The 26,975-nt window shown below is 38.5% G+C and overlaps 2 protein-coding genes across 2 annotated transcripts; one reads left to right on the top strand and one right to left on the bottom strand.

The window, feature by feature from the left end:
• Window positions 1–673: 673 nt before the first annotated feature.
• LOC104221300 (potassium transporter 5-like) lies at window positions 674–6,676 on the bottom strand. The gene is made up of 8 exons (XM_009772334.2): window positions 6,512–6,676; window positions 5,745–5,967; window positions 4,955–5,203; window positions 4,798–4,836; window positions 3,752–4,012; window positions 3,569–3,621; window positions 3,052–3,166; window positions 674–2,056 (listed from the first exon to the last, which is right to left on the bottom strand). Exons 1-8 carry the CDS (start codon window positions 6,674–6,676, stop codon window positions 744–746), a joined length of 2,418 nt encoding a protein of 805 aa, XP_009770636.1. The 3' UTR covers window positions 674–743.
• A 17,817-nt stretch (window positions 6,677–24,493) lies between these two features.
• LOC138870367 (uncharacterized) lies at window positions 24,494–26,085 on the top strand. Its single transcript, XM_070148164.1, has 4 exons — window positions 24,494–25,012; window positions 25,231–25,401; window positions 25,501–25,823; window positions 25,923–26,085. Exons 1-4 carry the CDS (start codon window positions 24,494–24,496, stop codon window positions 26,083–26,085), a joined length of 1,176 nt encoding a protein of 391 aa, XP_070004265.1.
• The last annotated feature ends 890 nt before the right edge of the window (window positions 26,086–26,975 follow it).

The raw sequence follows: 26,975 nt of genomic DNA, 5'->3' as shown, positions 1-26,975 counted from the left end.
GATGCTGAAAAGATGATTCGTGTGAATTCATCTCCTGATTTAGTTTCCTCCTTCAACGTTTGAACAATCCTTTGATGATTCAGCTTTACAGGGTAATATTCCCTCCAATTTTTTTGTTAGCATATTTTTGGTGGTTAAACTTATATTTATATCGTCAGTACTCTGAACACCATTTCTTTACAAGCAGTGCGAGCACGATAAGTTCTTGGCTTAGGTTCCATTGTTAGACAAAATTTGGAAGAGAAAAAGAGCTCCTGAATTTATTATTCGTGGGAAGGACTGGTTACTCTTAGTCTCTTTATATAGAGTTCTAAGTGTACATGTCTTTTTTATAACACTGATGAAAATTTGCTTCCAGCAGTGTTTAATTACACTGTTAACAATTTGCTATTGATGCTATTGAAGTTATTGAAGGAGTTTTGAGTGACTTAAGTCATTCTTTCTGCTATTGAAAAAGTTATAATAGTAGAAAACTGTTTGATCTCGTCAAATAAATTGTAGTATCAAACAAGTTGGAACTTGGATAGATGGAAGAGGAGTATGTAATACATTTCCGAACAAGTTTGAAACGATACAGTTAAATTACTCAGACTCAAACTGAAAGCTTGCACACATTAAAGGATAAAAAAGTAAAGATATACAAACTGCAGAAAATCATGTAAATCACTCTGTTTGTTATGCGACTATTTGCTACCACACTTTCACTGCACACTTTCACTGTATGATTTTGGAGTAGCTCACAATTATAGTTCATAAGTCATGCCGACCCTTAGCAGCCTAGTCTGAGGAATAGCCATAGCTTTGTCCCCTTGCCTGAAGTTCTTGCGCAAGAAATTATAGCCATAGTTGACAAATGCTTTCTTCAAAAACGAAGCATCTTGTCTAGCCACCACCTCTGCTTCTCCCAGGAGATAGAACACTCCTTGTCCCTTTGCCTTTTTCACAAATTGCATCTCTTCTTCTTCCAAATTTGGGGACACCGTTTGTATTCTACTTGATGAACGATTTGACTGAGCTGCTGGAGTGTTCATTGATCGAATTGAACCAGTTGACGAAACTCTAGAATCCACGTGTCGCTGCAAGTCTTCCTCCATGTGGACCCTGGATGATTTTCCAGCTACTAATTGTCCAGATACTGGTGGTACAGTCTCTCCCTCTGTTATAACTTGTTGATCTGCTGCAAGAATATAATGTTCATGTCTAATGAACTCATTCAATTGTTCCACCAATTGGTTTTCAAAGTCCTCTGTATCCCCAAGTTGATCTTTGTACCCCAATCTCACTACACAGCGGAACACATTGTATTCCCTAGGCTCAACGTGTCGGAACAAGAAACGTTCCTGTACTGCTACTTTACTGATGGGAATGGATTTTATCGACACCAGGACTATGACTGAATGGACTGACGGAATATTGGAGACAAAATGAGGAAATATAGGTGGAATCCCCTGCACTAGTTCAGAGTAGAGTAATCCTATTCCAGGTACTCTTTTGATGTCAGGATTATTAGCCAAGTCCCTGACGTACTCACTTGACACCTTGTTATTGAGCTCGAATTGGTATCGAAGTTTTTGAGCATAGTGCCAAGTTCCCATAATGATCACGAGCACGGCTGAAAAGGCTAAGGGTAGATAACCACCTTGCGTAAATTTTGTCAGCTGGGCGGAAAAATATGTAGATTCTATGGAAAAGAACACCACGTAGAATAGGGTAATCCACCATATGCTGATTTTCCATATAACAAGCATTACTAGTGTCACCATATTTGTGGTTATAATCTCAGCAACAACCACAGCAATACCATAAGCATGCCCCAATTTCTCTGTGGTTTTGAAGCTTAGAGTAACTAGAACACATGCAATCATGAGGAAGTAGTTTAACTCTGGGATGTAAACTTGACCCTCATATTTGGCAGATGTGTGAATTACCTTCACCCTTGGGAAACAGCCTAGACCTTGGGCCTGAGCCACAATAGAAAAGGTTCCAGATATCATTGCTTGACTTGCAATAATGGCTGCAGCAACAGCCACTACAAATGTTGGCCAGTACAATGGATCTGTAAGTAACATTAACAAACCAAATTATGAATGGTGTTACATTATCCGTGGCTTGCTCTATCGCTTAAGAACATAATCTCTATGAATTTAGGTTTTCTGCACTGATAGTGCATACTACGTTTTTTATACTATCAGTAATGGGTGTCAAATGGGCGGGTTGGGCCGATTTTGGGCGGGTCAAAACGGGTTGAATCGATAATTCGGTGGGACAAATGATCCGCCCGAAAGTTACTTGGGCTAAGATGGGTTGAGTCAAGATGGACTAAAATTTGGGTCATAGCCCAACCCGGCCAACCCGTATCAATCTTTAGTAATATATGTTATTTTCTTATGAATTGTATAATTACTATATAAGAGTTTTTTTCTTTTTTTATGGTCATATATAACTTATCAAACAAAATAAATAAATTATTTGTAAGATATTTTGGCAAAGTTACTCGTGGATCAATTTGGATTAAAAATCAGCTCAACTCTAAATGGGTTGAGATGAGTCGAGTCAAGATGTGCTGGGTTCAACAAATGGGCGGGTCATTTGGGCTTGATCCAAATTTGATAGCCCTACTATCAGGTTAAATTGACTTGCAATAACAAGTATTGTCAATCCCTTTGTTTCAATTTATGTGACATAATTTGACTGGATATAGAGTTTAAGAAAGAAAAGAAGGCTTCTGAAACTTGTGATCTTAATTAAACATACTATAAATTGTGTGGGTATGAAAGCCTTTCATTAATGGTAGAATAAAAAAGTCAAAGTTAAATGTTTCCAAATATAGAATTGTATCATTCTATTTAAAGAAATAGTGTCACATATATTGGAATAGAGGAAGGAAATGCTTTCCAATTTGGAAAAAGAGTAAATAACTTGTGATATAAAGTGTTATATATACATAGTTAGTATTGGGATGGCATATAATCGTATACTGTTCCTCTGTTCTCAAGATTTCCTTGTCGTTGACTATATTAAAGTTGAAAGGGTTAATAAATTTCTACTTGCCTGGAATGGAGGCATAGAAAGTATTCTCAACATCTTCAGGGAATTTTGAGAGGTAAGCAGCTTGTCCACTGTAAGCTGAGAGCAACGCTGGAAATACGAGGCAACTGAAGCTTATCTGCATTACATATATAGACATGGTGAGTTCACTTCGATTGACAACAAAATATAAAAAAGAAAAACAAAATAAAGATCAATTAAATTTCTTCAGTTATGTAGGTTTCACTTGTCCAACTTTGGGTTACTGTCCGTATACAAATCTTATTTGTCCATGTTTTCCATTAGGTAATTTCTTAATCAACTAGTGTTACATAGACTGTTTTTAAGTACACGAGAGTAATCATAGTACTTTTGTAGACATTATTTTAGAATACAAAGTACAGCCTTAAAACTCGACAGGTATCAAAATTTGTGTACAAGTTGAATTATGACAAAAGATTGTTCAAATACTAAGTATGTTACTGTCAGGAAGCTAGAGTTGGAAAGGAAAAAAAAAAAAAAGAAATTGAAGAAGACTTACTTGAATAGAACGCACACTGAAGTGACCCAAATCAGCAAACATAGCTTCAGATCCTGCGGAGTTTCAAAAAAGTCATTAAACAGATGAAAATAAGTGCAGACAGATTTGCAATCTCAGATATGACAAGTACATTCAATAATTGGCTAAATTAAATTGTACTGATAGTGTAAATAGAATTGTAACCTGTAATGCAGAGGAAAACTCCACCAAGAGACATCCATCCTTTTGTACCGTTTCTTTTGAAGTAGTCAATAATGTATTTGGGATTAAAGGCACGTAAGACGCTCACGTCATACTTGAACAAATTGTAGAGACCAATGCCACTTATAAACAAAAACCAAATGCATATGGCTGGAGCAAATGTGTATCCCACCTTGTCTGTACCCAAACGTTGCGCACAGAAAAGGGCTACCAGTATTGCGATGGAAATACCCACAACAGCCTCTGCAAAAACTCTTTATCCATTAGTTGTTCAATCATCAATCAAAACCAAAAAAAGGGGAGGAACGAAGAGAGAACGTTACTCCTTTGGTTTCAGTTTGTGTGGTGGAGTTTGACTAGATACGAAGTTTAAAAAAGATTTGAAACATATGATTTTAAATATGTCATGAGATTCCTTATGTTATAATGTCATAAAGGATAAAGTGAGTTCAAATTTAGCTAGCGTTTGGCCATAGATTTCCAAATTTGTTTGAAAAATTTGATTTTGGTGAAGTTTGGTTTGAAGATAAAAATGTGTTTAGACATACGTTTTCAAAACATATTTTCCAACTTTATTTTAGAAAAACATGTATATAATTCTCAAGTTTTGGGATTTTGGCCTAAAATCAGCAATTGGGTGATTTTGGGATTTGGAGTTTGGGATTTTGCCAAAATATGGGTAAAATTTATGGCCAAACATGAGTTGCCATAAATCCCAAATTTATTTTGGCAAAACTCATGGCCAACGGGTCTTTAAATTATTTTCAAATATATAATGATAGTCTGATATGTGTTATTTTGTAAATGAATTAATAAGAAAATAATATCACATTAAATGAAACGAAGGGAATAATTCTTTAGCATACTATTACATAAATTTTTTTTCTATATTTGTGATGGACAATTCCATTCTGTCACAAATCCATCCGAAAATCCAGTTTGCAAAAAATATGTAGTAGTAAGAGATAGGCGGTCGCCACAAAAAAAACGGGCGTTGCAAAATGTTGTACTAACAGATTACTAATTACCTTGGCCGAGGGGCTTTATTCCACTTACGGCAGAGAGAACTGCATGAGAAAGCACCACATTAAACAAAACTGTCGATCATATTGCTTGAAATGATAATAAATCTATGAGTATATATGATGAAGCATATGTTCAATTAATAAGTATTTAATTAGAGACCTGAGATGCAAGGAGTGAGAACTCCATCACCAATGACCATAGAAGTTCCGAGGATGGCGACGAAGACGAGAAATACTTTTGCAAATTTACTCTTTTCTAAATTATGTCTGATCTTCTGAGCTCGTCTAAATTGATTAGATGGTAGCTCTAGATTGTAATGTGAAAGCTCTCTGTCCTCTGGCTCTTGGTTTGGGATGAGACTCACTTTTGCATATCGACATACTAAAGAATACAACGCAAATGCTCCACCTGCATGCAAAAGAAGGAAATAAAACATGTAAAGGGGAGATACTTAAAAAAGAAATTAATTAATCCCTCCATTTTATTTTTTATGATGATCTTGACTGTGGACACGAAGTTTAGGCAGAAAGGAAAACATTTGGTACATCCATGGTAGGAGCTAGCTTACTAACTACAGTCCGGCATAATCCAGTAGATTTTGGCCAGAAGTTGTATCTATGTTAAAAGATTCACTTAATATTTATTAATAATTTATCCAGAAGTAAGCTATATTTTCTAGAATTCAAAACCCATAAACTAAAAATCTTGGTTCGGCCTTTGGGTCTGGGTACATCCCAAAGTACCTTTGAAGGTTGTCGTATTAAACATGTCATATCTTTATAATTATAAGAGCATGTCATAAGGGTAAAACAAAGATTTTAAAAACAAAATATTTAAAATATAAATTTATATCGTTCTTTTTAATTTGTAACATACTAAAAAGAAAACTGTATCGCATAAAAATGAATGAGAAATAATCAATTGCAGAGAGGGACATACTGTAACTTACCATCGCCATTGTCGTTGGCCCATAAGACGATGAAGACATACTTAGTCATAGGTACGAGGATTATGGTATATATGATGAGGGACAATACCCCGAGAATGTCATCCTTGTGTCCAATTTTATCAGTAAAAGTACTTGCATAAACGTAGAGAGGTGAAGTCCCTATGTCTCCGTAGATAACTCCTACTGACTGAAATGCTAGACTCAATATCGTCCTCCAGTCAGCCTGCAGTTGCAAATGTTCTTCGTAATCATGTTAAAATAAGTGGAGTATCTACTGTCAGTAATTGCGGATTCATGATTTAAACTTGATGGATTCGACCTTCAAAATTCTTAGTACCAATAACTTTAGTGGACGTTCAGAATATAATATTTATTAAACTTTTAGTGATTTCAACATATGTCCATGTTCCGATGAGATACTGGTTCAGTTGAACAGATAGATAATAAGTTGCATCTACCACTGACTATCAATGTAAATTACAAGGTTATTTATCAGTTGTACTTTTCAATGATATGAAGGGGAGTCTTGGAGCAACGGTAATGTTGTCTCCATGTGACATATAGGTCAGGGGTTCGAGACGTGAAAACATCTAGTAATGCTTGCATTAGGGTAGAGTATCTATATCACCGCTTGGGGTGCGACCCTTCCCCAAATCCTGCATGAATGTGGGATACTTTGTGCACTGGGCTATCCTTTTACTTTTTGGTGATCTAATTTTGTCGATGTTGTTTTTTACAATGTCAGTACATAAATGTGAAATATATACCTTAGAGCCGTGTCGTGCAGCAGAGTTTGAAACTTTTCCAGCTTCCAAATTGAGGGAATCAACACGATGTAACTTTGCCCATGAGAATTTGCGATCTTTGAGCTGTTTATCGCTCTTGTTTTCTGCAGCCTCTTCTGTGTGACGTTCACTATCTGAGCTCGCCATTTCTATTCTCTCAACGGCTTCTCTTTTTCTTTCATTCGCCACTGGCCACTTAGCTCTTTATATGGGCACTCAAAGTTGAATACCACCCCAGATTAATTCCCCTTTTCCCTAATATTTTGTACTTGCAGCAATTATTATACTCCCTCCGTTTCAATTTAAATGAGGTAGTTTGAAGAAGATTTTGAAACTTGTGGTCTTAAAAGCTTTGTAGGGCCATGACATTTGCGTGGTTATAAAAGCTTCTCATTAAGGCGTAAAATGGGTAAAATGAAGAGTTTAAAGTTGAATTATTTTCAAATTTAGAAATGTATCATTTATTTTGATGTAGACTAAAAAGGAAAGTACCTAATCTAATTTAAAACGGAGGGAGTAACCTTTATTATAGCTCATACTCCCACGGTGTTTAACTGAACACGAAATTTAAGAAAAAAAAATATTTTTGAAATTTGTTGGTCTAAAACCAGTGATAGTTATTTATGTGACTATAAATCATCTCACTAAGAGTAAAACGAGAAACTTAAAGTTAAGTTATGACATTCTTTTTTAGATAAAGTAAAACCAAGTATATGTAAGGAAGTGTTGTTTTTTAATTATATACTCCCTCATAATTGAGTAATTATATACTTAGGTTGTTATCACCATCAGAGCCTTTGTGAAGGCATCTCGAATAATTCCTATATATTTATATGAATGCCGTATATACACCCATGTGTACTAGGTTGTACTAGGTTTTAGCCTATAGACATGTCAACCCTCCCCCGACCCCCATCCACTCATTTCCAGAGGCATATGGTGGGCTGGGTTCAAACGAACTCTCTATTTTTCACACGATAGAGATATATAAGCCACGATAATTAATAATTTAAATATTTAAAAGACATATAAAAAATTACAATAAAAAAATTCGTTTCATTCTTAAAATTCGAGTATAACCACATAAATTGGAACAAAAATATATATTTTAAAATATATAATTTTAGTTTAAAGTACTTCAGTACAATTTAATTATTGTGGCTTATAATATTTTTTACGTAGTTTTAAATATTTAAATTTTATTGTAAAAAACTTAAAAATTTATTTCCCACTTCATTGGTCAAAATTAAAAAGACACATAGATTGGCACAAAGAAAATATTGAAATTTGAAATTATTATTTTTATCATACAATAAGTTCACTGTTAAAAAATAAAAATCTTGAATTAAATCTATAAAATTTTAATAATCCATCGTGCTCCCTTCAACCTTTCCTTTCTTTACACGCATCTTTCTTAATCATTTCGTGTAATTTAAAAAAATAATGGAGTAGCATTATTATGTTTTTTTCTATAAGTCTGACCTTTGAATTCTTCAAGAAATTAAGGTTGTCATATCATGGTTGCACTGAAGTCAATCTTTTTTTTCCTGCCTAATAAATATAATTAAGTAAAAAAAGTATATTTTTTTAATTTAAACTTTTAAATAAGATAGTTATAAGTTCATAAAAAGAATCAGGATTACATGTGAAGGAGCATGTTCAGACATAACTAAGTAAATAAAAGTATGTTTGTTTACCTCGAAAATACGTGTAACAATTAAATTTGATTAGTTGCTTTAAATATATGCGATTTAGTTCAATACCAATTAATAATCAAGAAATATGAAGTAAAAATGAAAGATAAAAGTGAATCAAGCTAATGTTACTTAGCAGCAGTGACCTCGAGCTTAATGACCTCGAGGTGGCTTAGGGCAGTAAGAACAATAAGTGGGAAAAACAAAGTAAGAACAATAAAGCTAAAGGACAATTCTGATGAACAGTAGGCAAAAAGTAGAGAGTATATTCTTTGCCCAATAATAAGATGATCTTACAAATGATTAGGGTCCCCTTTATATAATAGGGAAACCCTAAATAAGGAATATTTTTATTTACAGTAAGAAATATTATTGGTACAACTGTCTGACCGCATAGTACGGAATTGTACAACCCTATCCCGGGATTAGCGCCATGACTTTGGGGACATGACAGGAATCTAGCTCATTCTGGTACAAATTCATAACGGTACTATTTTAGGGTCGAGCGTGCTTGGCCTTGATATTCCTCGAACTCCTATCTCAGAGCATTGCGCTCTGGCTTCGAGCTCGAGTATGATCCATTGGTCTCAAACTCGACCTCGCCCAGACTCGGGCCTAGAACGGACCGTCGAGCATGTAAATCGGAGTCATGTGATTTTGATCGTATGCAGATAGTCCCCGCGTTTCTTAGAATAAGATGATAAGAAACGACTTGAACCTCGATCCCCCAGAGTCCATAACGATGACGTCACTCTCGTGACGTAGGCGCTCGAAGTGACTGAAACATCCCATCGATTCGCTACCCCAAAACATTAAATGCATACCAATGTTGGTCGGCCACTAGCGTTATTGAACCGTCGCCGCCCATCTATAAATATAAGGTCCTACCTTTGAGAAAGCTTTACTTCAATTTTCAAACATCTCTGAACCTCCTCCATACCTCTCTCTTAATCTGTTTTCTACTACCGTTTTCTTAATACCGAAAACAACCAGACCTCGCCATCTTTTGTAACCCTAAATCATGGCAAAAATTTCTAAAACAGTCCCTCAAAAGGAAAAGGTATCGTCTTCTTCTATTTCCCAATCGGCCGGCAATAAAGCGATGTCCCTCCATGAGATTATTCCGACCACCTGTGTTTTAAAGAAGGATTTCGATGTCGAAAACCCACCTACAGTACCTGGCCGATGTGAACATGCATCGAGGTACATCTGTACAATAAATGAGAAGCATCTCGAGGTTCTGAGGAAGGAGTGTGGTTGGGGGGACGAGGTTACTAAACAGATCCCGGCTCCGAATGAGAGCATCACATGTGGAGGGTTTTTTAAGTGTTTACACTTACCCCTTGTCACACCTCCTTTTTGCCTACACCCCGTAGAAGGGAGTGTAAATGGGAGTTTTTTCCAACTTAAAGTGTCAATCGAAACGGGATTATTTATTTATTAAATTCAGAGTCGCCACTTGGGATAATTTTATGTTGTCCCAAGTCACCGGTTCAAATCCCGAATCGAGGAAAAGATTGACTCTGTATTACAGTCCGCGAACATAGAAATCCGGGTAAGGAATTCTGTTAACCCGGGAGAAGGTGTTAGGCATTCCCGGATTCCGTGGTTCTAGCACGGTCGCTCAACTGTTATAATTGGCTTATTATCTGATTTTAGTACACTTTTAAACCTATGCATATTTTTAACTTTAATACCGCTTTTGGTAATTATTGAAGAAAATTACAACGTTATTTAAAATGTGTCTTGAACCACTTCACATAAATGCACCCACAGTCCGCAATACATTTTATCTAACGTTGTTGAGATTGGTATTTGGGTCCCATAAATGCGTATCCGAGTTTAAGAAAGTAACATTTTAATAGCGCGTCTAAAACAATTACGCACTTTCAACTATGTGAGGGCCATGAAAAATTCACTGAATGGCACACCTCGATTTCTAAGGATTCAAATTTAATCAAGTGAGGGTCATAGCTTCTGGGATTTTATTTGGCATGGCACACATCAATTTATTTCAAAAGAATGTATTCAACTAAAGTAAACCACATATGTTTATAAGTAATAAGTGATATGAACTCATAAATAAGCATATTTTCTACATGGTACTAATCTGGGATGAACTTGCATTAATAGCAACAACTGCCCACCACTTTGCAAACTCCATGGAGTGTGAACTAGCTTAGACCAGACTGTGCAAGCCACTTGAATAATATGAATGTTTTGGCACTATAACAATATTTAACAAGTAGAAGACCTCACAACTATGTTTAAGAGATTATTTAACCTATATTGTGCTTATATAAAGTGACAATGTAAAAGAAATTTAACTTTATTATCGTCTGTATGCCCACGTCAATTGCAATTTGCCAAGTTATACCCAAAAATGGTCACTTGTACAACTTTGTTCCTTGATATACAACAACGCACATATTCAATCAAATGTTGCTAATTCAAATTCTAGTCTCCAGAATAGAGCACAACAATCCACTAGAGAACTAAATTAGTACTTCAGTGCAAAGTATTGACAGAGAATCGATACTTCACTTTACGAATCAGAACAAACAATGAAAACAAAAATTTCATTCAATGCAGAAACGCAGATCCAGTTTATAACAAATATACACAGCCTTTTTATTGCTATTTCAATATGATAACAATCGAATTAGAGGTCTACGGACAGAACGAAAATAGATCAACACATAAAAGTGAACTTGAAGATTCAACAAACTTGAAGAATTTTAATTGAAGATCAAAGGAATTAAGGTTTTTCACCTGATGAAGAAGCAGAACAAGTTATCGACGGAACCTTGAACCGGCAAACTCGACTCAAATGAAACTCCACCGGTTGCAAATTGAAAACTTGTCGATGATGAAATCCAACCGAGTCAACCAAATGAACGTACGAGTAGGAAAAAAAACCTTAGAGGCAGTCAAAGCTACCAGATCTCGTCATTTCCGGCAATGTAACAGTGAAAAGATAGAGAAAATACGAGAAACGAGAATGGCATGATAGCAGTTCGTCGGATTCAATGGAGGGTCATCGGATTTAACCAAACATTCGACCAGATCTGAAACTCGTCGCACATGGAGGAGAGGAGAGGACGGAAGCCATGAAACTTCGTTGATCGTAGACAAGTTGACAACGGCGATGGTTCCCCGCAGAAGAAGAAGTAGCCTAGCTTTTTCTAGGTTCTTTAGAGGAAGAGGAAGCTTCGGTTGTTTTGTGAGGGTGAAGCTTCGTTTATGGCTATTGCGTGGTTAAGGTAGGTCCAACGATGAAGTTTTGGTGGTGAGGGTGCGGCTAGCATGGAGATTAGGTTGCTGAAAATGGAGGTCCAGTAGCTAGGGTGGTCTGGCGGCGGAGATGTTGGTGGTGTTAGAGAGGTTAGGGGTCATTTGGTCATTAAGCTGATGAAGAAGATGGGCTGCTCGATGGATGGGAACTATGTTTTCCGGCGGATTGGCGGCGTGGTTGGCGGGGCTGGTTCGTCGGTTTGGGGTGGTTATGGCAGGCTGAGGGCGGCTGGGGTCTCTAAGGGTGCTATGGTTCAGCTAGGTTTTTGGGTGGTGTCTTCTTGAAGAAGAAAGCTGCCATGGATCCCTCCTCCCTTATATCTAGGGTTATGTTGTAGTAGATGATGAAGAAGATTGGGGTGTTGATGGGGTATTGGGTTAAGTCTTGTTGGGCTATATGTTGTAGTAGATGATGAAGAAGATTGGGGTGTTGATGGGGTATTGGGTTAAGTCTTGTTGGGCTTGAAATTGGGCCAAAAGATCAAGAATGGACATCTCTTACTAAAAATGTGATAAACTAAGCCAAAAACTCACTCTTCCTTCTGAAAATGATATAAAATTTACAAAATAAAAATATAAAACTAATCCTAATCAATTAAAACAAATAATATTATACTATGAAACTATTTTGGTATTTTTCAAGATTATGTAAAAATAAAATAGGTTCAAAGTAACATATCTTCCTAATAATATCTAATGCGTGAATTAAATAGAGAAATATGGAACTATTTTTGTATTTTTCAATTTTGTGATAAAAATAACGTAAAAGAGTCAAACTTAGTTGAAATAACTATATTAAGCCTAAATTAAATATTTTACGCTAAAATGGGTGAAATTTCAGAGAGGGTCAAAAATTATATGTCTACAGCTGCCCCACTTTGACTGGAAATACGAAGTATTTTCAGACAAAGAATGACTAGACAAGTTTTTGACCCGACCCTTATTTGGAGAGACCAAAAGCTAAGGGAAAGGGGAATTTGACCGAGCCCTAGTATCTGAGCTGCCTATATATCCTTGGTTATAAAGGAATCAGGCCACGTGTAGTTCAGAGATGAGTGAGATGATGGAGTATGCCGAGGTGGAGAGCCAATCGAGGTACCGTTACGCCGAGGTCCGGGTCCATGGTTCCGTTATTATATCAAAATCATCATAAAAAAAACTAACTAAGCCTGTCAACTACAAGTTACAAGATTCTTATCTATATCTTCAAACTTGATCTTGTGATTCTTGTTGCCTTATTGACTTGTATTCTCCCGGTGAAATCCCTTTGTTGCCGACTTGAATTGTAATCTGAGATGTTTTTCCTTTCTCCAAGTGGATGCCTGACTGCTGAAACTTGAATGTATTCCCTTGTTCTCCAGGTGGGCGCCTGACTGCTGAAACTTGAATGTATTCCCCTATTCTCCAGGTGGGTGCCTGATTGCTGAACTTGAAAATGTATTCCCTTGTTCTCCAAGTGGGCGCCTGATTGCTGAAACTTAAAAATGTATTCCCTTGTTCTCCAGGTGGGTGCCTGACTGCTGAAACTTGAATGTATTCCCTTGTTCTCCAGGTGGGCGCCTGATTACTGAACTTGAAAATGTATTCCCTTGTTCTCCAGGTGGGCGCCTGATTGCTGAACTTGAAAATGTATTCCCTTGTTCTCCAGGTGGGCGCCTGATTGCCGAAACTTAAAAATGTATTCCCTTGTTCTCCAGGTGGGCGCCTGTTTTCTGAAACTTGCATGTATTCCCTTGATCTCCAGGTGGGCGCTTGATTACTGAACTTGAAAATGTATTCCCTTGTTCTCCAGGTGGGCGCCTGATTGCTGAAACTTAAAAATGTATTCCCTTGTTCTCCAGGTGGGTGCCTGACTGCTAAAACTTGAATGTATTCCCTTGTTCTCCAGGTGGGCGCCTGATTACTGAACTTGAAAATGTATTCCCTTGTTCTCCAGGTGGACGCCTGATTGCTAAACTTAAAAATGTATTCCCTTGTTCTACAGGTGGCGCCTGATTGCTGAACTTGAAAATGTATTCCCTTGTTCTCCAAGTGGGCGCCTGATTGCTAAAACTTAAAAATGTATTCCCTTGTTCTCCAGGTGGGTGCCTGACTACTAAAACTTGAATGTATTCCCTTGTTCTCCAGGTGGGCACCTGATTGCTGAACTTGAAAATGTATTTCCTTGTTCTCCAGGTGGGCGCCTGATTGCCGAACTTGAAATGTATTCCCTTGTTCTCTAGGTGGGCGTCTGATTGCTGAAACTTGCATGTATTCCCTTGTTCTCAAGGTGGGCGCCTGATTACTAAACTTGTAAATGTATTCCCTTGTTCTCCAGGTGGGAGCCTGATTGCTGAAACTTAAAAATGTATTTCCTTATTCTCTAGGTGGGCGCCTAATTGCCGAACTTGAAATGTATTCCCTTGTTCTCCAGGTGGGCGCCTGATTGCTGAAACTTAAAAATGAATTTCCTTGCTCTCCAGGTGGGCGCCTGATTGCCGAACTTGAAATGTATTCCCTTGTTCTCCAGGTGGGCGCATGACTGCTGAAACTTGAAATGTATTCCCTTGTTCTCTAGGTGGGCGCTTGATTGCTGAAACTTGCATGTATTCCCTTGTTCTCCAGGTGGGCGCCTGATTACTGAACTTGAAAATGTATTCCCTTGTTCTCCAGGTGGGCGCCTGATTGCTGAAACTTAAAAATGAATTTCCTTGTTCTCCAGGTGGGTGCCTGATTGCCGAACTTGAAATGTATTCCCTTGTTCTCTAGGTGGGCGCCTGATTTCCACAAAACAGACAAAAAACAAAGAAAACTTTTGCCCCAGTTTGGTGCTGGGTGCATCTATGAGTGTTAATTGAATGAATTTGAAAGCTAAATCCCATGAATCAGGAGGGTCCTGAAAATCAAACATCAAGTCCTATCTTAAGAGTGACAACTTTTACGGCTGAATTATACTACCTTACAGCAGAACTTATGCTAAATGTTGTTATCTAATTGAAATCTTAAAACTAAGTCCCATTATTCAGGAGGGCCCTGAAAACTCCTAATTGAATCCTATCTCAATAATGCAAACTTTGAAACCATCTTACATTCCTTGGGTTACATTTATGCTAGATTTTACTACTTATGATTGTTTGAATTTTAAACTAGGTCACATTTTTTAGGAGGGTTTTGAGAACTCCAAAATAAATCTCACCTTAAGAGTGACAACTTCAAAGCTAAATCCTATTTCCTAAAGGTAAAACTTACGCTAAATCTTATTTTCTATGAAGGCCTTCGAACTAAATCCCATTGTCCAAGAGGGTCCTGAACACTTAAAACTAAATCCCATTATCCAGGAGGGTCCTGAAAAGCCGAGAATGAACTTACTTGAGCCATGCTTTCTTTTTGGAGGATCTCTGCAGAACGAACAAAATTCCTTGCCTCTGAACCATGCTTTTCCTCATGGAGCGTTCCTACAGATCGAACAAATTTTCCTTTCCCCTTCTCAAACCGCCTTTGTGCTGATAAAATTTGGGCATGACATTGCAACAAAATTCAAACTTTGATTTGGACACAATTTTTATCCATGTTCAAACAAAGAAAACTTGTGAGTTTATAAATATGGTGGTTGGTTTGTGGCATTGACTTTCAGGGCGATTGCTCCTTCACTTCCCATGATAACTTTGGTTTCAACTTGAAAGACCTTGCCTGTTTATTGACTGACCACTTTCTCTGTCACCCTTATCATAAAAAATACCTCTTCTGCGTTCAGACCCAATACCCTCTATCTATTGCATTGCTCATGAACTGGCATTCACCAAACCTTTGTGTCTCACATGAATCCCAAAGTACGTCAATTACCACCTACTCAGTGCATATGTTGTTCTTCCTTGACTTAAACCACTGGCCTTGGCCTTGAGGTCTATTGCTCCTTTACTTGCCATGATAACTTTGATTTCTGCTTGGAAGACCTTGCTTGTCACTGGTTAACCACTTTCTTTGTTAATCTTATCACAGAAAATACCTTTGATCCGTTCACCCTACACCCTCCATCTATTGCATTGTTCATGAATTGATATATACCAAACCTTTGTGTTTCACCGAAAATACCTTTGATTCGTTCACCTAACACCCTCCATCTTGTTGCATTGTTCATGAATTGATATGTACCAAACCTTTGTATTTCACAAGGATCCCAAAGCATGTTGATTATTACCAGCTCAATGCGCTAGTTGTTCTTTTCTGACTTATGACATTTTGATGTGTTAGCCAGACCCCGTTTTGTGCAATTGGACAGCTGGTGGCAAATTTTGAAGTCATTTCTCACTTGTTCTAACCGCACAAACTCAGGAAGAGGAAATGAACAAGACAAAAAGAACAGAGTAAAGGACAATGGAAAAAAAATGATTCCTAACGAGAAAACTACAAAGTAGAAACTTATCAGTTGTGGATACCAACTCTAATGACCATGACATGCACCTATGGCCTATTCTGTCAAGTAAGCCTGATGTTCAACTCTTGTTGTACCTTTAAACCGTGAAACTGAGCTTCAATGCTCCGATTATCCAATCGGATTCACAATCCTTATTCGACTTGTAGTGCCCGGAGAGTTTTCACCATCAAGCCTCTCTCATTTGTTCTTTCTCTCAACTTACCGCCGCCTCAAGGTGCCCGTGAAAGTTTTCACCAATAAGACTCTCTCATTTTTTATTTCTCTCAGCTTTCATCACCTTACGATGCCCGTGAGGGTTTTCACCAATAAGACTCTCTCATTTTTCATTTTTCCTTGCTTGGACCGGAGTGTTGCCCCTGGTATGATTCACCTCTACTCGCTTGACTTGGCATCTCTCGAAGACTGATCGGAAGGTTTTTCTTTGGACCGTAATGTGGGATTTCAGATAGGGTTAGAAAGAAAGAGTATCAAAGGCTCGAAACAATTCAAATGGGTTCAAAATTACAACATTCGGAATCAGATTTTCTACAACAACCACAACTTCTGCCCCAGTTTCTTTGCTTGGGGACTTTTGGACTTTTATTTTGATGGGACCGAACCGTGAGGCTGCCTACGTATCCTTAAAAGGAATCAGGTCGAACGTAGTTCATGTCATAGGAATTACTTTGTTTGTTGTGATTTTTCTTTTCTTTTTCTTTCTCTTTTTTTCTTCTTTTTGTTGTTTTCCCCCCTCTTTTTCTTCTTCTTTTTCTTCTTTTTCTTTTCATTCTTTTCTTTCTCTCTTCATTCTTTTCTTTCTCTTTTCATTCTTTTCTCTCTCTTTTTCTCTTTGTCCTTTACTTATATTTTGCACTTGCGTTTCTGAACTTTACTACTGATTCCAAAAGATGGGTGTGAAAAAGAAATAAATAAGGCTTAAAAAGGGTAACAAAGGATAAAGTCTTTAGATAGCAGAACAAAATGCCTTCGTCATTCCAATATTCAAAACATGCCAAGTACAAACAAACACAACTTAACCAAAGAAATCATACATAATATCTTTTGACCGCATCAGAATTGATAGCCATTTCTACACATTTGCCTTCTACCTCGATTAAATACAAAGCACCATTGGACAACACTCGCACTCTCATTACCCCGAATGACCCCCTGCAAATTTGGGGCGAACTCGCCTTCAGCTTCGACCCGATGCGGCATGATGCATTTCAATAGGGTTTCTTTATGTCCTATCTGCCCCAGTTTCACACAATTCAGGCTTGAAGTGATCTCAAAATTCCGCTGCTTATTTCCTCTCGCATGTCCCTACATCTTCAAAATTGCTTCATGACTAAATTGAATTTTAAAATCAGGATGAGAATTACGCATGCATGTCATGTCACTAGAGTTAACAGGAAAAGAACTATAAAAAGAAAAGAAAACTAAACGAAAATGACTAGAAATCACAGAAAATTGAAAATTGCATTAGACAGATGGTGAAAGGGTTTGGACAACAAAACAAACAAACTAAACTGGGGTTACAAACCTAGAACAAACCTAGACAACAATAAATGGGCTATTATGACTAAACAAACTAAGCAAAATAAAAGGATAGAAGGGTTTGAGTCACAAGACAATATCCAAATTACAACCCTGAAATAACCGGGATAGCAGAAATGACAACAAAATAAACCACCAAAACTCCTCCCTAGCTAACCAAGAAAAGAGCGTCTTTCCAATCATCAAACTCAACATCTTAGCCACTGAATTCTGCGTCAACAATACTAGGACCTTCACAAGTCTCCATCATATTGTTCTTAACAGATTGCCTTTGGGTTCCCTTTGCCTGCTCGTTCTTAGGATCAACCTCTGATAGCACTGAAAGCTTCGTAGCACGTGGACTTCCTAGGATCCCAGAAAAATTCTCACATTCCTTTTCAAAATAAAATCATACCCACCATATGCGTCTCATTATGCACATGTGACGAACTTTGGCTACTGTCTGCTGCGTCTGGATTTTGCACAACAATGTCGCCTGCATCAATAAGCTTCTGAATCACATTCTTCATATTCCAACACTTCTCTATATCATGCCCCGGGGCATCTGAGCAATATGCGCACCTTTGAGAAAAACCAAACTTCTTTGGAAGAGGGTTTGACATTTTTATCTGGATCAGCTTCAACATGTCCAATTTCCGTAGCCTCTGGAACAGACTGGCATATGACTCTCCCAATGGAGTGAAGGTTTTCTTTTTCCATAACCTCTCATTCTTAAATGCTTTATTGGGCTGGAAACCTGATCCAGGGGGGTTTCGGTAGACTCGTGGCGGTAGATAGGCATTTTGTGGAACTGGGTCATGGGAGAGTGATGTACGACTTTGGGAGTTTTGTGGAGAAATTCAAACGAAATTCACTAAAATACGCCATCATCAAGTCATCTTTCTCTCCAACACCTCTCATTTCACTGCAATAAACTTTCAGGTGGGCTACCGTATCCCCACACCCATCATACAAGTTAAATTTTGGCACTTTAAACCCCACAGGCAGGCGAATGTCAGGGGACACAGACAGTTCTTTGTAAGCCATGCTTCCCTGGTCTCCCATTCCTTTCTTGTTCTTTAAGGACTGTTCTATGCCTTTCAGCCTCCTGGGTGCCCCATCTTTCCCTTTTCTTCCTGTGAACCTTTCATTTTCAACATGAGGCTCATCCCTGGGGCCCTGTTTGTATGAGTAGGGAACCTTGTGGGCAACCTCTAAGGGGTAATATTGGGCATCATAAGCTTGGAGATAAGCGGGTGGATCTGGAGAGTATGGAGGATCATCTGACATTATGTTCGGAGTTTAGGTAAGGGCAGCATCTAGGAAGCTAGGTGGTGGCGGGGGTGGCGCCTTTCCAGTCATCCAAATCTGATGCATGTCAGCCATGTGTTGTTTTAACATCTTTACCTCTTCAACCAACCCATTGTCCTGTTCAACCAGCTGCTTTCGAGCGCCAGTATCAACCAACTCAGTTCTGTTGTTGTCTGCCATTGCCTTTTGACTTTATGTTGTAGAGAAGAGTTACCACTTTAAAACCACAAACCAACCACCCTTCTGCTATGAATATAACAAAATGAAGTCATCGCATTAACGTTAGGGCATTTAACATAAGATAATCTCACTTTATGTGCAATGCACCTAGCCACAATTATCGGTTCTAAAATGACTTCGAGGGTACGGAGGTCAGTTGGCATCATCCCAATTTGTTCATTTCAATCCTCTCTTTTCTTTGCTTTTCTAGCACTTGCTTGATCATTTTCCTTCCACTTTTTCTAATTTCACTCTTTTCTTTCCTCTCATCCCACAATTTCATCTCTTTTTTTTCCTTTTTCCTTTTTTTTCTTTTCTTTTAACAGTAAAAAAAATGATTCAATCGAACCCTATGTAGATTGCCTACGTATCATGACGCCGCATGAATCAAATCTTTGCGTAGTTCTGGAAGAACGGGAATAAAGTAAACAAACTAACGTTCTTTTCTCTTTTCTTTTTTTTTACCTTAAGGACTATTCTTATAAGAAAAGAGGAATAAAAGAAACAAATCTCTTTTTTTTTTTTTGAATTTTCTAGACTTAATGTTCTATAACCTATTGCAAACTCAAGCTTAACGAGCATATATTTTTTGCTTTTTTTTTCTTTCTTGAAACAAACACTCTATGGGAAAAATCCTTTTGGATTTTTGAGATTAATGCCTTAAAGAAAACTTTTAAAAGGTACTAAAAGGAATTATTTTTTGAATTTTGGTCCTAATATAGTAAAGAAAATATAAAAACAATTTTTATTTAAGTCCTAGATAATAATTGCCTAAAGGAAAAACCACCTCCAAAATACTTTTTTTTTCATTCCTACAATTAGTATTCTAATGCAAAATAGAAAGTACAATAATAATAATAAAACTCGACATTACTATACAAAACTAAAAGATAAAAGACGACATAAAATAAAATAACAGACTCAAAACATAAAAAGAAAAGAAAATCTTCTTTTAATCCACTCCTGATTGAGCGATCCTGACTAGATGTCCCGGGGCTCTGTCCTGCTCAAACTCCGATAAGTAAATCCACGCATGTATGAGAAAATTAAAACCACATAAGTTAAAGACCTAGAGCGCTATGTGAGACAATAACCCTTCCTGTTGGAAACATGCAAGACATGATTTAGGCTATTTTTGCAAAATGATTTATTTGGCCAAAAGATGGTTAGAAGTGCAAAATTTGGCTAAGACCCCGCAAAGACAAGAACCTAAGATTTACTAGGAAGACCGGACCCTATGTGGGTTGCTTATGTATCCCGCCCCGAAAGACGAGAATCAGGTATGCGTAGTTCGGGCAGATTGGACACGAGCGAGAATTGAAAAAACAACTAATTTAGAGAAAACATATTTTTTTTGTCTTTTTTTAAAAATAATGACGAGACATGTAACTTCTTTTTGGATTTTTTTATTTTTATTTTGATTTTTGATTTTTTGATTTACGGAAAATGATGAAAAAATGCAAAATATCTTTTTTTTCGAATTTTCAAGCTCTCTTTTGTTTTTAACAAGAATGTGACAGAAAACATAATCGGGCCCCACTCGCTTTATCTTCACACTTCAACCTTTTTTCTTTTTTTTTTCTTTTTCATTTGCCCTCAACTATCATTGGTCCACCAAATGACCCTTTTACCCTTGAAGAAATGCAACATGTAGCACATAGGATGCATCGTGATGGTCTGTTATTTTGGGTACACCTGTCCTAGACGGACCCAACCCCTGTGTTGAGTCCCCAAAGTCAGATGCACGTGATGCAAACAAGCGTTCCTACTAGGTATCCGGCATGAGGCTAAGTTATTCTAGGTTCAAAACCTGGGTATGTGTTCTAGACTGTGTACCCGAGCGGACAACTCGAGCCGAGGAGGGGGCTACATACCGGGAACCAAAAGGCCATCCAACTTAGTAACTTGTCCAAGCCTCTTCTTATTTCAAGGTATGACACTAACAGAATAGTGAGTCACGGCCAGCGTGCACATCCCCGAAGTTGAGAAGAGAAGGGTTTCGTAGCAGTTTATATACAGTTCAGATAATATCAAAGCGGTAAAAATAACATTTAGCACATTAGGCCCAAACATGTAATAAAATCAGATAACTGACAAAACCAAATATAACAATTCATCTAAGCTCGAATTCTGAACCCTGAACCAGAGATTCTGGGTTCGATCCCCAGCAGAGTCGCCAGAGCTGTCACACCTCCTTTTTGCCTACACCCCCGAGAAGGGAGTGTAAATGGGAGTTTTTTCCAACTTAAAGTGACAATCAAAACAGGATTATTTATTTATTAAGTTCAGAGTCACCACTTGGGATAATTTTATGGTGTCCCAAGTCACCGGTTCAAATCCTGAATCGAGGAAAAGATTGACTCTGTATACAGTCCGCGAACACAAAAATCCGGGTAAGGAATTCTGTTAACCCGGAAGAAGGTGTTAGGCATTCCCGAATTCGGTGGTTCTAGCACGGTCGCTCAACTGTTATAATTGGCTTATTATCTGATTTTAGTACACTTTTAAACCTATGCACATTTTTAACTTTAAAACCGCTTTTGGTAATTATTGAAGAAAATTGCAACGTTATTTAAAATGTGTCTTGAACCACGTCACATAAATGCACCCGCAGTCCGTAACACATTTTATCTAATGTTGTTGAGATTGGGATTTTGGTCACATAAATGCGCACCCAAGTTTAAGAAAGTAACATTTTAATAGCGCGTCTAAAACAACTACGCACTTTCAACTATGCGAGGGCCATGGAAAATTCACTGAATGACACGCCTCGATTTCTAAGGATTCAAAATTAATCAAGGGAGGGTCATAGGTTCTGGAATTTTATTTGGCATGGCACACATTAATTTATTTCAAAAGAATGTATTCAACTAAAGCAAACCACATATGTTTATAAGTAATAAGTGACATGAACTCATAAATAAGCATATTTGCTACATGGTACTAATCTGGGATGAACTTGCATTAATAGCAACAACTGGCCACCACTTTGCAAACTCCATGGAGTGTGAACTAGCTTAGACCAGACTGTGCAAGCCACTTGAAAAATATGAATGTTTTGGCATTATAACAACATTTAATATGTAGAAGACCTCACAACTATGTTTAAGAGATTATTTAACCTATATTGTGCTTATAGAAAGTGACAATGTAAAAGAAATTTTACTTTGTTATCGTCTTTATGCCCACGTCAATTGCAATTTGCCAAGTTATACCCAAAAATGGTCACTTGTACAGCTTTGTTCCTTTATATACAACAACGCACATATCAATTAGATGTTGCTAATTCAAATCCTAGTCTCCAGAATAGAGCACAACAATCCACTAGAGAACTAAATTAGTACTTTAGTGCAAAGTATTGACAGAGAATCGATACTTCACTTCACGAATCAGAACAAACAATGACAACAAAAGTTTCATTCAATGCAGAAACGCAGATCCAGTTTATAACAAATATACACGCCCTTTTTATTGCTATTTCAATATGATAACAATCGAATTAGAGGTCTACGGACAGAACGAAAATAGATCAACACACAAAAGTGAACTTGAAGATTCAACAAACTTGAAGAATTTTAATTGAAGATCAAAGGAATTAAGTTTTTTCACCTGATGAAGAAGCATAACAAGTTATCGACGGAACCTCGAACCGGCGAACTCGACTCAAATGAAACTCCACCGGTTGCAAATTGAAAACTTGTCGATGACGAAATCCAGTAGAGTCAACCAAATGAATGTACGAGCAGGAAAACATTAGAGGCAGTCAAAGCTACTGGATCTCGTCATTTCCGACAATTTAACAGTGAAAAGAGAGAGAGAAAAGACGAGAAACGAGAATGGCGTGATAGCAATTCGCCGAATTCAATGGAGGGTCACCGGATTTAACCAAACACTCGACCAGATCTGAAACTCGTCGCACATGGAGGAGAGGAGAGGACTAAAGCCACGAAGCTTCATTGATCGTCGAAAAGTTGACAGCGGCGATGGTTCCCGGTAGAAGAAGAAGCAGCCTAGCTTTTTCTAGGTTCTTTGGAGGAAGAGGAAGCTTCGGTGGTTTTGTGAGGGTGAAGCTTCGTTTATGGCTGTTGCGTGGTGAAGGGAGGTCCGACGATGAAGTTTTGTTGGTGAGGGTGTGGCTAGCATAGAGATTAGGTTGCTGAAGATGGAGGTCCAGTAGCTAGGGTGGTCTGGCGGCGGAGATATTGGTGGTGTTGGAGAGGTCAGGGGTCGTTTGGTCGTTCAGCTGAGGAAGAAGATGGGCTGCTCGATGGATGGGAACTGTGTTTTCTGGTGGACTGGCGGCATGGCTGGCGGGGCTGGTTCGTCGGTTTGGGGTAGTTATGGCAAGTTGAGGGCGGCTGGGGTCTCTAAGGGTGCTAGGGTTCAGCTAGGTTTTTGGGTGGTGTCTTAAGAAAGCTGCCATGGATCCCTCCTCCCTTATATCTAGGGTTTATGTTGTAGTAGATGATGAAGAAGATTGGGGTGTTGATGGGGTATTGGGTTAAGTCTTGTTGGTCTTGAAATTGGGCCAAAAGATCAAGAATGGACCTCTCTTACTAAAAATGTGATAAACTAAGCCAAAAACTCACTCTTCCTTCTGAAAATGATATAAAATTTACAAAATAAAAATACAAAACTAATCCTAATCAATTAAAACAAATAATATTATACTATGAAACTATTTTGGTATTTTTCAAGATTATGTAAAAATAAAATAGGTTCAAAGTAACATATCTTCCTAATAATATCTAATGCGTGAATTAAATAGAGAAATATGAAACTATTTTTGTAATTTTTAATTTTGTGATAAAAATAACGTAAAAGAGTCAAACTTAGTTGAAATAACTATATTAAGCCTAAATTAAATATTTTACGCTAAAATGGATGAAATTTCGGGGAGGGTCAAAAATTACATGTCTACACCCCTTCACACTGGGTCCCCTCGATCTAGTGGTGATTGATTTCTGTAAGAGGTACGAGTTCACCCTAAGGCAGAACCACCCTTTCTTCTGGCGCATCGTCATTATGCTGCGCTATATTTCTAGCAAGGCCGAGGGACTGGAGTTTACCCTCCATCACCTCATCAGATTGTATCGGCCTCAGCTTTTCCATGGACTGATCAAGCTCCAATGTCGATCCAAAAAAATTTCTTTGCAGTAATGACGAGACCAAAGACCGAGACTGGATGAGTCAATTCATCCAAGTGAAGACCTCAGACATCATCCCCGAGGAAAAAATGTTGTTTCCTGAGAGATGGAACTTCCGACGTAAGTAAAAAATTTATTTTCCGGTGTTCCCTTGTGTTTTATTCTCGCATTGAGTGATGCCTTCACCTTTCATGCAATTGATGCTTGGATGCCACATGCAATTCCTAACCTCGAGGACTTGGTCAGAAAGTTGGCCGCTACCTCCTCGTATGACGAGTGTAAATGGCGTGACTTGTCGAAGGGTAAATGGGAGGCAAAACATCATGGTAAGTTCTCCTTCTAGATTTCGATATATTTTCTCCTATTAGTGATGCCGTCTAACTCGGGCTTATTTGCATGCATAGGAGATGTCTCTGAAATGAGGCCAGCCACGTCGACCGAGTCCCCGATCCCGAAAGTAGGGACAAACAATAAAAGGAAGAGGGTTTTGAAGCTCGAAGACCCTCAAGATAAGAAAGCCCCAACTCGAACGCTGCGGAAGAGATTTGCTCATGTGGACGCCGATCTGGCCCATGATTCCCTGGACGACGAAGAGAATGATGGTGAAGAGGCGGATCTGGTGCATCGAACCAGGAAACCAATTGAGATCGCCAAGCTCTCAAAACTAGAGACCTCATCCCGAGGTGAGGGAAGCCTAAAGAAAGACTCGGGCAAGGCCCCCGTACTCCCGGAGGTTGAGATTGTTCCTCCTCCTTCAACAATTATACTAGAGAGGGTAAATACGGAGACCCCCAAAGCTAATGAGAACGCCCCGAGTAAAGAGTTCAGGGCCATGACAACATGTCACTCTTTTTCTTTGCCAAATTATTTTGAGGAGGCAATCGAAGAGGTTAGCGCTCTACGTATGCCCGATCCGAGCAAGGTCCTCGAAGAAGATCCCTTTCAAAGTTGCTTCGCTGGGGTCGACGATAACACTAACCTCGATGATGCATCCACCATTTTTTAAGAGGCTCAACGTCTCCTCTCTCGGGTAAATACTAACTTTTACTGTTGTAATTTTTCTTTCTTTCTTTTCCTTTGTCTGACCTATCTTTGTTTCATGCATAGGCCATCATCAAGTTTAGAGCCGAGCTGAGCCAATGTGAGGCCGAGCTTAGGAAGGTTTCAGGCGAAGAGAAGTCCCTGAGGCTCCTCTGTGACCAAAAGGAGAAAGAGCTTAAGGATTTTCGGGCTGAATTGGCCAAAGCTCGGGAAAACGAGACCGAGCTAGATCAGCAGGTAACTGTGATTTTAATAGAGTATGGCCTTCTTGGCTTTACTTCGGAGGCTAATACTTTGATATATCAGCTGTAACAGAAGTTAGAGATGATTGGGTAGCTTCAAGGCGAGGTTGATCAAGTTAGGGCTGCCTTCCTTCAGTGGAAAAAGAATATGGACCAGCTTGCTGCTGATAAGGAAGCTATCACAACCAAACTGACCTCGGTTGAGAGCCAACTCCGGGTCCTTGAAGCGAAAGGCCTGGCTCAGGCCAGGAAAATTGAGGAGTTTGAGGCAGAGCTTGCTAGAGCTCGGGCCGAAGCTGAGAAGACGAAGGTTGCGGCTGATAAATCCATCGCCATATACTTAAGGGATGTTGCGGCCGCTCAAGCTGAGCTGAGGGAGGCCTACGACCGAGAAAAATGGAGCAATGATCTGGCCAAGTTCTAGGCCCGGAGCGAGACTCTCAAAGAAATCCATGCCCGAGAGTTCAACCTTACTGAGGAGATAGCCGAAGCAAAGGCGCTGGAAACCGATGGCAGGTTTCTCGTCTCCTCCGATGATGAGGACGCTGTGAGTGCTTCTGGGGATGGGGAAGGCGAAGAGGGCGCCTCCGAGGAAGAGGGATTTCCTGAAGATAAGGCTGGCGAAGGTGCAGTTTCTGAGGACGTCGCTCGCGGGGATGTGGCTCCGAAAATAGATTAGGTTCTTTTTTCTTTTTTTATGCAAGGGCCCCTTATGAGAATTGTAAATATGTTTTGTAAAACTTCCCTTATGAATATAAAGTATCTTTTTGTTCTAACTTGTGTTGAATTTTATTTTGTTTTCATTTGTGGAAGATTTCAATAATTCAAATAATCAGCTCGCGTACCGGTTCGGACTCAGAACGTAGTAAACCCTTAAGTTTTTATTTGGTCAATATATACCCCTTAGGGTTTTGTTAATCCTCGAGCTAAATTTAAATTGATTTGACGTGAGCTCAGGACGTCGGAGTTCTCGAGTTTGAATTGAGTGAGAACGGAATCTCGACCTCTATATGTTTTGGCCCTTAGGCCTTTTTAAGTTGGCCCTTAGGCTCTTATATATCAGCCCTTAGTCTCTTTAAGTTGGGTCGTTTCGACCTTTAAAATGGCTATAATTTTTCCCTCTTTCCGGATAAAAGACTTAGTAAAACTTTTTGTATGCCTTAACATGTATTTTTTGTACCGTTCGGGTTTTTTGAAGGTTCGACATATCGGGACCTTATTAGTAATTTGTTTTTGTAAACATAATCGAATACCTTTTGAGGTTTTTTTGAAGGCTGATGTTATCGAAGCCCTTAGATTTTTCGAGGGCTGAATTTATCAAAGCCCTTTATAATTTGCTTTTGCCGAGGGTAGCCTGATTTAACCGATTTTTCAATATTCAAAGGCCTTTAATTTATGGCGGAAGTCGGACGTCTCCGAGCCGCATTATTTTGGTCGTAGCCTTTATATGACCGTAGTCTTTAATATGGCCGTAGCCTTCGAGTATGTCACTTGGACTTGTTCCCGGATAATTTTTTCGAACTTGTCCGAAAAGTTAGTCCCCGAGTATATTGGCCTTGGACTTTGTTT

This window comes from Nicotiana sylvestris, chromosome 6, assembly GCF_000393655.2.
Source record: "Nicotiana sylvestris chromosome 6, ASM39365v2, whole genome shotgun sequence".
Lineage (NCBI taxonomy): Eukaryota > Viridiplantae > Streptophyta > Magnoliopsida > Solanales > Solanaceae > Nicotiana > Nicotiana sylvestris.
The sequence above is the reverse complement of the archived record's forward strand: the minus strand, read 5'-3'. Positions and strand labels throughout refer to the sequence as shown.

Excerpts from the sequence above, each read along its gene's own strand:
- LOC138870367 (XM_070148164.1), top strand. The coding sequence starts at position 24,494 with ATGCCGTCTAACTCGGGCTTATTTGCATGCATAGGAGATGTCTCTGAA. Across the intron at positions 25,013-25,230 it reads TTGAGGAGGCAATCGAAGAG|GCCATCATCAAGTTTAGAGC; the intron begins GTTAGCGCTCTA and ends TTTCATGCATAG. Across the intron at positions 25,824-25,922 it reads TGGAGCAATGATCTGGCCAA|GTTTCTCGTCTCCTCCGATG; the intron begins GTTCTAGGCCCG and ends AACCGATGGCAG.
- LOC104221300 (XM_009772334.2), bottom strand. The coding sequence starts at position 6,676 with ATGGCGAGCTCAGATAGTGAACGTCACACAGAAGAGGCTGCAGAAAAC. Across the intron at positions 5,204-5,744 it reads GGCCAACGACAATGGCGATG|GTGGAGCATTTGCGTTGTAT; the intron begins GTAAGTTACAGT and ends TTTTGCATGCAG. Across the intron at positions 2,057-3,051 it reads TTTCTATGCCTCCATTCCAG|ATCCATTGTACTGGCCAACA; the intron begins GCAAGTAGAAAT and ends TGTTACTTACAG.